Source organism: Gorilla gorilla, chromosome 5 (genome assembly GCF_029281585.2).
Source record: "Gorilla gorilla gorilla isolate KB3781 chromosome 5, NHGRI_mGorGor1-v2.1_pri, whole genome shotgun sequence".
Lineage (NCBI taxonomy): Eukaryota > Metazoa > Chordata > Mammalia > Primates > Hominidae > Gorilla > Gorilla gorilla.
The window spans coordinates 143,389,497-143,401,524 of record NC_073229.2 but is presented as its reverse complement, the minus strand read 5'-3'; the positions used below and the strand labels follow the sequence as shown (position 1 = coordinate 143,401,524).

At 38.5% G+C, this 12,028-nt stretch overlaps 1 protein-coding gene across 1 annotated transcript in view; it reads left to right on the top strand.

Moving 5' to 3' along the window:
* Positions 1 to 12,028, top strand: part of MAN1A1 (mannosidase alpha class 1A member 1) — a 180,862-nt gene that overhangs the window by 148,146 nt on the left and 20,688 nt on the right. The window contains exons 7-8 of the mRNA XM_019029503.4: positions 5,026 to 5,149; positions 8,562 to 8,655. Of these exons, the coding sequence (XP_018885048.3) occupies positions 5,026 to 5,149; positions 8,562 to 8,655 (218 nt within the window). The remainder of the gene's footprint in view (positions 1 to 5,025; positions 5,150 to 8,561; positions 8,656 to 12,028) is intronic.

Here is a 12,028-nt window from a genome sequence, read left to right as displayed (position 1 = left end):
CTCTATTAGCCACCTTTCCCCAAGGGATAGTCATTGGGAAATAGTCCTCCACAGTCAGTTTCTGCAAGCTGCAATAGAATCGTGGCTAGTCTTAGAATGCCAGTCCCCTGGAATTGTTATTGCAGGTCTTAGTGAGGTCTTAAGAGTGTAAACTTGAAAGATCGGCACTGTGCAAACCTTTTCAGGAAGGACGCGTTTGTAAGTGAAGCCCAAATTGCTTTATCTAAAAATCAATTCACTTTGAGAATACAGCTAAATGATGCAATCGTTGATGAAATTTCTGATTATTCTTTCCCAATCTGTGCTAAAATCCAAAAGGAATAGTGTTGGATTATCTGCTCTTTTGAATTAAATATCCCTGTTTGCCATTCTATTTGTATACATGACTGAGCCTTTGCAATAATTGTATGGGATGTGAGGGAGTCTTTTTCTTCCAAAAATTGATAACTGTATAACCCCAAGGAGTCAGCTATATTCTGGACTATGAACTTGAATGAAGTTTGTTTACAGCTCAGAAATTATTCAAACCAGAATTCTCAAGAAAATTATTTTTGGTTCATTTCCCATTTTGCATAAAATAGCAAGCAGTGAGGAAGAATAAATCGAAAGTCATAGCTAATCCAGAGTTTATAACTATTTAATGCTTTGTTTATATATTCATCTGGCAATTTTTAGAATTGCTTCAGTTCTATAAATTATCTGGTACATTTGATGATTATAGGTAGCCAAATATATTTGTTAATGATCCAGATTGTATCGGGACAGTCACTGTAACCTATACCTTTTTTTTTTTTTTTTTAAGACGGGGTCTTACTCTATCACCCTGGCTACAGTGCGGTGGCAATCAGCTCACTGCAACCTCTGCCTCCCAGGCTCAAGTGATCCTCCTGCCTCCACTTCCCAGGTAGCTGGGACTACAGGTGCACGCCACCATGCCCGGCTAATTTTTGTATTTTTTGTAGAGATGGGATCTCACCATGTTGCCCAGGCTGGTCTCGAACTCCTGAACCCAAGTGGGCTGGCTGCCTCAGCTTCCCAAAGTGCTGGGATTACCGGAATGATGCATCACACACAGCAACCTGTACCTTGAGTTACCTTAATTTAAGTTTATTTTGAAAGAATACACCATCAATCCAGAGCAATCCTCCAACTAGTTGAATCATTACGGGCTCTAGGAAAAGAGTTAGCATCTCTCCCATAGGATTCAGATATGAATAGACTAGCACCATTAGTACTGTCGTTCCTTCCTCCGGCCCTATTAACCATTCCCAGGAGACAGGAGGAAAAGCACATAAAGCCCATTGCTATCAGAGCTCTGAGGTCTGTAAATAATTATGCCTTCTTGTGTTTGAGTAAAGTAGGATGAAGTATATTACCACAGTTAATAAACTACATTCAAATTATAGCCTCCAAAGCAACAAAAGCATTCCACACTTTCAAAAGATCATAGTGACTCAATTCCTTTAAAGAGATGTTTCTAATTATAGTTGCCAAAATCTATTATTTTAGTTGTGATATATTTCTTTTTAAATATTTATTACCTTTATAGAATACTGAAAATTTAAAAATTGAAACATATACATTAAGTAATACTCCAATTTAAAATGGAAGAAGTAGGAATTGGAAGAAACAGAAATAAATAATTAGAGTGATGTAGAAGTTGGAAGTTCTGCTGCAGAATCCTTTGAACCAAACACTTGGCAGCTCCCCAGACCACATTTATTGCCTTTTTGTGTATATATTTCCACTGGCCAACTTGTCGTCTTGGCTTGAAATGTAGTCATTGTAACAAGATTGGTAATATTTAAATATCTTTTCCTTTCATGCCTGTCTTATGGAACTAATGGTTTCTGAACACAAATTATTATTTTATCTTTAAAATATTTTTCTAAATATTAGTAGTTTTTATAAAATAGACCAGATAAAGAACACCATAGCTGTCTTTAAAATACTATCATAATGGAACTGAAGTTAGAGACATTTTAAATCTCCCACTGCCATAGATAAAATTCGTTTTTGGCCCAGCCTCACCTTTGGTAACCGGGAATGCCCGAGACACTGTGACCCCCCTCCACCAGACCAAGGGAGCTAAACTCTCTCTGGCCTCATTTCCCTTTGTCACCAACCCCCCCATTCGAGTGTCAAATGCCCATGTCCATACATCATTTTAAACATTAAAGCCTTATAAACACATAGATTCCTCAGTAGATTTATAGAATTTAAAAGACAAAAATGACTTCAGAAATCATTCAGTTCATCTCCCTCAATCTGTGAGTGACCAAAGCTTACATGCTTGCTATGCAAGACAGGAGGCAGCCATTTCTCTGAGACACACACACACATTTCAGCTGTGGCGGCATGTGGTAGATAGATGTGTGCCCCATGTCCTCATCTAATGTCTATAGTTGTGCCATCTCTAATTTCTTGAACCCCTTCCCTGACTTATAAAGAGCCAGTAGAACCGTTGATCTCATAAGTAATCTTACTGAAATACATTAATTCTGCAGACTGAATGAATGGTAACCAAAGATGTCCTTTCATATGAACATACTTTATATTCTAAATCCAGTTTTCTTTCTATTAGCGTAACATTTCCTCTGCTAGTGATTTTAATGTTCTTGCTTCCGTGGTTGGGGGTTGGGGGGGTGGTGACAGAAAAGAGTACCATTTTCCTTCTGATATGAATGTGTACAAAGAGGGAGGAAGGATAAATTTAACCCTTTTTAAATTAAAGAAATGTTAAGAAATGTTTCTAAACATATTGAATGCTTTTCCAGTATATCTCTGGATTTTTCTCGATTCACCACATTAATGGCAGAGAACAAATACATGGATACAAAGTAATTTGAGGTTTCATTTAGTACATATATATTGCTTAACTTTCTCATCTGAGTGTGCTACCACGTGCTGTAATCCCCAAACTTAACCAGTCCCTGAAGATCTGGAAGGCGGGCTGGGCTTCCTCAACACTGTGTTCTCTTTCTTTTCCAGGATAAAGTCATCATCTCCTCTTACCCTGATATTGCCTTATGTCGCAGCTTTGTTTTTAATATTTCTCCAGACCACAGAAATTTGTAGTTTTGCTAAATAGGCTTATTGACATTAGTCAGTGATGGAGTGATTGGAATAAAACATTGATATGTCATGACAACTAGTTAATGACCAATTACCATGTGCATTTGCCATATGTTAGTAAACTTTGAAAGTAGCTATTCATCCTATTTGGATGGTTGGAAATTCTTTTTTATAAGCCAACTATGAAAATAAAACCTGACTCACATTCCCAGAGCCTAATAAATTTAGGGCATTTTGTAAAATAAATGAATATATCATTTTCAGATCTCTGTGTCTTATTTCTCTTTACTTTTTCTTAGATGTACTGTATATCAGTGTTTTGGAGGAAACTCTAGGTTTTGCTGTAGAAAGGAGCAGGAAGTGAGAGTGAGGCGAGCCCAGGACTGCAAGCGCCAGTAATCCTCATGGTTTCTCTCTTCCTCAGCATTCCTCAGCAGCCTGGCAGCAGACGCCAGGACAGGACTGAAAGGGTTTACCCAGAGCTGTGACTGATACGTGGCAAAAAACAAAGTGGGGGTGGACACCAAGAGCAGCATTTTGATGGGGTCTACCTTAGAAAGAGAGGAAAGCGAGAATTCCACAAGCCGTTAAGACCTGGCTCCAGCCTGTCCTTCCAGCCTTCTCTCCCACCAACCTCCCTTTCCTCCATTCTGCAGTGTAAGAGCTGCCTCTGGTTCCTGGCCAGCCCCTCTGCTCGTGTGTTCTCCCTTGCCCAGATTCTCATCATTTTTTCCTCACCAACTCGTACTTACCCTTCAAGAATCAACTCAGGAGTCTCTTCCTTGAAGAAGTCTTCTGTGATCCATCCCCACCACGCTGGATTGTGTGTCCCAGCTTTAGATGCTCAGAGAACTCTTCACACATTTATCTCGGCATTCATCATCTGTGATTGGAACTATTTATGCTTAGTTCTTGTTCTGTCATTGCACTATTAGGTCTTTGAGAAAAAGTGATTGATTATCATAACCATGCTTGTAACCCAATGCCATGTATAGTCCTAGCAAATAGTAGGCATGCACTAAATGTGCATCTAAACTAAAAGTGTAGGATTTTAGCTATCAGAAAGGGAATTTATTAGGAGAATAACGAACTTTATTCTTTGAATTACCACATCTTTCTTGAAGTGTTAAGTGGCTCTCCAGAAATAAACTGTACCCAAGAGTACTGCCATGTCTCAGGAGTCACTTTATGTGTATTTGTATGTATGTATGTTTATAACTTTTTTAAAAGGCCTGGTTTTTTAAAAAAGCATTTCTCCAAGAAAGGCCATGAAGCAGTAATTTCTGAAGCTCATGGCTTTCACCTTTCCAGATTTTTATAACATAATTTTGTTGAGATTCTTGATCATAGGTTATATAGAGTACAGAATGAGTTAGCACCTTAGGTAATATGCTTAGAAAAAGATAAAATAGTGTGAAGATACACGTAAGAAAGGAAGTCTGGTAAATGCAGGAAGATTTGGAGAGGGATGAAGTGAGTGTATAATTAGTGAATCTTTGAAATTTATCTTCTATCCACATAAAATTTTGTATATAATGTGAATGTCCAAAATTCCTTGGATTCTTAGGCTGAAATTGAAATGTTGAAGAGCTTTATGTGGCATTTGGGCATGGTGGGAGTGTTTTGGTCAGATTTTCTTTTATATTCTATGTGGAATGGTTATGCATCTATATAGCACCTGTACTTTCCAAAAGATTTGCATGTTCACCAACAGCAAGTACTCAGCAGCTTTTTTCTAAATTAAGTCAACAGTAATTTTCAATTTGGAGATAGGAGTCAAACCCTAAAACTGGTAGCCAAAGAAGACAGTGCTTGGTTTTATAATATCTAGAGTGGACTATTAGCTAGGATGCCTTTTTTTAAAAGCTGTCTATTTCATGTCTGCTATTTAGATAGTGAAAAAACGGAGTTAGTCTGACCCATAACTCTTCGATGTCATCTCTTCTTTAGTGGTATTGGAAGGAACTGGCCCTGGGCCTCTGGAGGCAGCAGTATTCTGGCAGAATTTGGAACCCTGCATTTGGAGTTTATGCACTTGAGCCACTTATCAGGAAACCCCATCTTTGCTGAAAAGGTGAGATTCTTCAATGTGCCTTGGCCTGCAAAGCAACACTTATGAGAAACAGTATCATCTCAGAAGGTTTGGGAATTTTTGAAGTGGAAATAATAACCAAATTTGTTATAGCTCTTTCTGAAGTTTTGCAACATGCAGCATTTCATTTAGCCAAACTGTAAACCTACAACCTTTCCAGTGCACCACTGTAGTTCAAGATGTGAGGGCATGGCTTCCACCTCTGGTTCCCTCTACCTTAAGTTAGTTACTTAACCCATCTGAAGTTTGTTTCCTTATCTAAAAATATTTAGTAATAAATGCACTACATGAGCCAACTATGTGAAAGACAGACTGAAAGTGTCATACAAATGTGATGTTGCACCTGAATTGGTCCCTCGTTTTCCGAAAGCAAACCCATCAATATTTGGATAAATTCATGTTCCCCCCATCACTCTACTTTTATTTTCAACCTGCTTTTTGGCTTCCCTTTACAGTAAAATTCCTTGAAAGAGTCATCTCTGTTGGCTACTTTTCAAGTCTCTTGAACCTGCTCCAGTAGGACTTTTCCCCCAGCCACACCTGTCACAGTGACCAGTGAGCACAACAGTGCTAAAGCCACTTACCATTCTCCCCTTCATCTTCCTTGCCCTCTCAGCATTCGACACAGTCAGTGAGTTCTTCATTCCTGAGATACACTTTGCGCTTGGCATGTAATACTCTCCCAGTTTGTCTCCTCTTTTGCTGGATGCTCCTTCTGTCTTTTTTGTGTCCTCCTCAACACCCCACCCTCTAAATATTGGAAAGCCCTAGCACTCAATCCTGTGCCTCTGCTTTTTTATATTCACTCCCTACATTGTTGCATCTAGTCTCTGGGCTTTACATACCATCTCTATACTCTAGACTCCAAGTTTATTATTTCAGTCCCAACCTGTCCCCTGAACTCCAGACTCTATATCTGTTTATTAAACATCTCCACTAAGAGGCCTGATAGACAAGTCCCACTTAAAATGCCTTGGACTTAACGCCTAGACGTGCTTCTCCTCCAGTCTTTGCTATCTTGGTAAATGACATCTCACTGTACCCAGTGGTCTCCTCCTGGTTCTTCTTTTTGGTAAACCCCAGGCCCAGTCCACTAAGAAATCCTTTGGGTGTCTCACTGCCTCTACTGCTGTCCTGATCTGGGATCCATCAGATCACCTGGTGTACTGTATGTACACCATACAGTAGCCACCTGACCACCACTTCCTCACTTACCCCCTCAGCCTTCCCATGACACTCAGAGTAAAATAGGCCCTTATTGTGGCCTGTGGGGCCTGGGTGACCTGGGCCCTGGCTCTCCTCTCCTCTACCTGCTGACATTCTCCCCTTTGTCTCCTCACCTCTGGCCTCAGTAGCATTGCAAACCTGCTGTCTCCTCAGGGCCTTTGTACTTGCTCCTCTCTCTATTCCAAGTGCTCTTCCTCCACATTTCCATGTGGCCTACTCCCTCACTTCTTTAATATTCTGCTCAAACACCTCCGCCTCGCCAGGCCACTCTGACTAACATGGGATAGCCTCTCCACATCACCCTGTCCCGTTAACTCTCAATCGGCTCGGGTTGCCATAACAAAAATGCAGCCAGAAACAACCGAAATTTATTTCTTACAGTTCTGGAGGCTGGGAAATCCAAGATCAAACTGCCCATGAGGTAGGTTTTATTCTGAGCCTCTTCCCTGGGCTTGTAGATGACGAGAACTGTCCAGTGTGTGTTCACATGATGTCTTCTTTGTGCTCTGAGGGAGAGAAGGAGTCACAGAGAGAGAGAGAGCTCTTGTGTCTCTTATGAGGGCACTAATCCCATTTAAGGCTCTGCCGTCATAACGTAAATGCCATCTCCAAATACAATCACACTGGAAAGTAGGGTTTCAGCATATGAATTTAGGGGTATGCAGTTCAATCCATAGCACCCTTTTATTTTTTCCACAGTATTTATCATCTCCTGACATACTATACAGTTAGGTGTTACTTAACAGTGTTTATTCAACAGTGGACCACATGTGTGACAGTGGTCCTGTAAGTTTATAATGGAGTTGACAAAATTCCTACAGCCTTGTGACATCATAGTTGTCATAATGTCGTAGTGCAATGCATTACTTACATGTTTGTGGTGGTGATGGCATAAACATACTCTACTGCCAGTCATATAAAAGTATAGTACATATAATTATGTACAGTACATAATATTTGATAATTAAATGACTGCATTACTGATTTATGTACTACTATGGTTTTTATTGTTATTTTAGAATGTACCACTTTTTTTTTAAGTTAGCTGTAGAAGCAAGGTCCTTCAAGAGGTGTTCCTCTTCAAGGCATTGTTATCACAGGAGTTGACAGCTCCATGCGTGCTACTGCCCCTGAAAGACCTTCTAGTGCGATAAGATGTAGAAGTGGAAGACAGTGATATTGATGGTCCTGTGGAGTCCTAAGCTAATGTGTATATGTGTCTTAGTTTTTAACAAAAAGTTTAAAAAGTTAAACAACTTTAAAAAGAAATTTTAAATAGAAAAAACTTATAAATAAGAATATAAAGAAAGAAAATATTTTGGTACGACTATACAAGGTGTGTTTTAAGCTAATGGTTATTACAAAAGAGTCAAAATTTTTTTAATTAAAAAGTTTATAAAGTAAAATTACAGTAAACTAACGTTAATTTATTATTGAAAGAAAAATGCTTTTATAAATGTATTAATAATGGCTAAGTGTACCATGTTTATAAAGTTTACAGTACTATACAGTAACATCCCAGGCCTTCACATTCACTCATTACTCACTCACTAACTCATCCACTGCAACTTCTAGTCCTGCGAGTTTCATTCATGATAAATGCCCTATACAAAATGCCCTGTATTTATGTATAGGGTTATAAAATGTATAACCCTATAGAAAGGTATCATTTTTCATCTTTTATAGTGTATTTTTCTATGTTTAGATACACAAATACTTCAGTACAGTAACATACGCTACACAGGTTTGTAACCTAGAAACAGTAGGCTGTGCCAACTACATTTGTGACAGTGTACTGTATGATGTTTGTACAAGAATTAAATTGCCTGTGTTTCCCAGCATGTATCCCTGTCATTAAGGGACACATGACTAGACTTTTTTTATTTATTGTCTGTCCCATCCCACTAGGATGCACAATTCTAAGAGTGCGGTGACTTTGTTTATCCACTGGCCCCTTGTTCCTAGTATGGCATCTGGCTAATGGTAGATAACTAATCAGTGTGACTATATTCACTTACTGCCATTATGTTTGTAATAATAAGCTAACAGCAATTATCTTTGTTCTAACTCTGCATCATTTAAGTCAACTCGTATGTTCAAGAAGAAGAAGAATGGCATGAAAATTGTTTTTTAGATTTTCACGGTAACATTTTATTTTCTATTATAGGTAATGAATATTCGAACAGTACTGAACAAACTGGAAAAACCACAAGGCCTTTATCCTAACTATCTGAATCCCAGTAGTGGACAGTGGGGTCAACGTAAGTCAGAAGATTTGCATTATTATAGCTCTTTTTGGTACTGTACTCGTAGAGAGAGAGGAAGCACAAAAGCAGCACAGATTTTGTTGAGAAATGTTTAGAAAAGGAGAAAAGGGCATGGCTCCTTTAATAAACAGGCTTCTGTCATCAGATTGTGTTATTAGGAAACTGGATTGTGTATTTTTCATATATAACTCCAAGTGTGATGACATATAAGCACATTTACAGCTATTAATCAGAAAGGGAAGATCTGGCCAGAGTAGTGTGGGGATGTTAACCTGTAACAAGCTGGTCATGTGGATAGGAAGGAAATTCATTCCTTTGTACTAATGACTGTGAGGGTTTTATAGAGAGTAGGTAGACCATTCTGCTTCCTAACATTCTGTTTCTGCATGGCTATATAATGAGAGAGGAGCCTGAATTTTTAAGAGTTGGGAAATTGGAAGAGCAAACAGCCTGTTTTTCTCTTCTTAATTTTAAGCTGCCAGATATAAAGGTTTCTTGCCAGTAGAATTACCTTTAGGATGGGAGAAAGTATTGCACAAGAACTTTTGATCCTAGAAGCCTGCACTTAAGACTCTTCAGACGATTTTGAGCAGGGGCATAAAGATTCAGAGTAGTTGAAAGAAATGTTCTCAAGCTCATTTGGAAAAACAGTAGTAGATTAAATAGCTGAAAACAAGTGAAGAATATTGAGATACCCAACGGTGGCAAGAGTACACTGCCTTCAGATTTTACTCTAATTTGGGTTTTTTCTTTATATTTTAATATCATCTTCTTAGATACCTCACTATTACTTTAGAAGTACTTTTCTTAAAGAATAATTTAATAGGAAAGAATATGCCAAAATCCATATGCTAAAATATGTCTGTAGCTCTGGAAGGCCTAGCTGTTGAAACCTTAGGACTATAGTCAAGGTTACCACTTACCTAAGTGTGGTCAACAGATCACTGGAAGTCCTTGAGACCTCTGAGGAGGCCCACAAGGTCAAAACTATTTTTATTATAATACTAGTATAATAATATATAATAACAAGACATATAATACATGTCTTAGTCATATTTACTAAGCCAGTATACAGTATCTTGCACTTAGTGGATGTTTACTTACTTAAATTTTGTGAATACATATGTGCTGTGTATCTCATCTCTCTTTCTCCCTCTGCTTTTAATAGTGGTACTTTGAAAGACTTTCTGCCTTTTCTAATGTGTTGATATTTACACCTACAGTGTTAGGTGATACTGCTGAAGCCTCACTGAGAACAAAGGCAAACAAACACCAAATAGTACTAATATTCATATTTTTTCTTTTTTTTTTTCTTTTTTGTGGGACAGGGTCCCACTGTGTCACCCAGGCTGGAGTACAGTGTCATAATCTCAGCTCACTGCAACCTCTGCCTCCTGGGCTCAAGCTGGGCTCAAGCTATCTTCCCACCTCGGCCCCCCCGAGTAGCTGGGACTACAGGTGCACGATGCCATGCTCAGCCATTTTTAATTTTTTTTTTTTTTTTTTTTTGGTAGAGAGAAGGTCTCATATTTTCCAGGCTGGGCTCAAACTTTTAGGCTTGAGCGATCCCTTTGCCTTGGCCTCCCAAAGTGCTGGGATTACAGGCATGAGCCACCACACCAGCCCCCAATGTATTCTTAATAGCATTTAAAAAAAGGATACTGGTTTCATTTACGAATGTGCTTACTGAAACAGTAAAAAAAAAAAATTAGTGATTCTAATAAATATCAACCCGTGAGTACACACCTTTGTCATGTTCTGTGAGGTGAAATGGAAAATACTCATAAATCACTCCTGCTGAATTATGAAAAATGATAGTTGCATCAAGGAAAAGCTCTTGGGTGTTTTGAGTTGCAGGCTGAGCTAGCCACTTACTGTTTCACAGATTCAACATTTTCACTTGAAAGAACAACTTAAAAAATGGTTATTTAGGCTAGGTAATCAGGAGCCATGTTCTTGAAAATGAGCTTGTCACTTCAAGGAAAAGTCACAGTATTTGTGCCAATGATTATAATCCCAGTTTCTAAATAAAAAATAGAATTTTGGAAAACTTGTACATGCAACCATGAGCTTGACACAAATACTTTTCCTATTAGATTGATGATGATATTAACAAATGTGGTTTTCTGATACTGTATAATGGAATGGGTCAATATTTGGAAGATCTGCATAGTTCAGTGAGCCAGTATTTTCCAAATGACCAAAGCATGATATTATTATAAGATCATATATGGAAAACAATCTGTGTAAAGTACAAGATAGACCAGTGGCTTTTAATGTAACAATACGAAAATTCATTGATGTAATTTCTAATTTTACAATGCAATTAACCTTTAAAAAAGAAACCACTTGTTGACTATTGTTGTAGTATCAAAGAAAAATATCCACAATTGTGTGAAAAGCCTCTTAAAATATCCTTTCTTTTTCTGACTGTATTACTGTGTGAGGCTGACTTTTCTTGATATATTACAGCCAAAACAACATATAGCAAAGGATTGAAAGTAGGGCAGACATGAGTATCCAGCTGTCTCCTGTCAAGGCAAACAAGAAAGAGATATGCAAAAATGTGAAATTATGTCAGTCTTCTCACTAATTTTTTGTTTTGTTTTGTAAAATATAACTTTTTTGAAAAATTGTATATGTTAATATAATGGGCATGTAATTATTATTTTAAATGAGGTAACAAAAATATTTTTAAATTATTTTAATTTTCCAATGTAGTAAATATAGGTATTATTTACATAAATTATTTGGGGTGTCCATTTCTTTTGAAGATTACAAAAGGGTGCTGAGACTCAACAGTTTGAGGGCCACCAGAGGACTGGGGATAAAACAACTTGTGTATATTTCTGTTTTGTTGTTTGAGATGGAGTCTCGCTCTGTCACCCAGGCTGGAGTGCAGTGGCACAGTCTCAGCTCACTGCAACCTCCCTGTCCCATGCTCAAGCAATTCTCCTGCCTCAGCCTCCCGAGTAGCTGGGACTACAGGCATGTACCACCACACCCAGCTAATTTTTGTATTTTTAGTAGAGATGGGGGTTTCACCATGTTGTCCAGGCTGGTCTCGAACTCCTGACCTCAGGTGATCCGCCCACCTTGGCCTCCCGAAGTGCTGGAATTATAGGCGTGAGCCACGCTCCCGGCCCTTGTATATTTTTCTAAGTATAAGGTGACAGGATGTGATTCTCTAAAAGCACAAGCATTTTTGGAGTATTCCCTCACCACACATTTCAAAAGCTGAAGAAAAGTCTCCTTCATTTACTGTTTCCCTCCTATGATTTAGGATTTAGAAGCTGCTATGAAGGGGGACAGAAGGAGGCAGTTGTACTGGAACATCTCCGCTTCACCTTCTGGGTCACCTGTATGC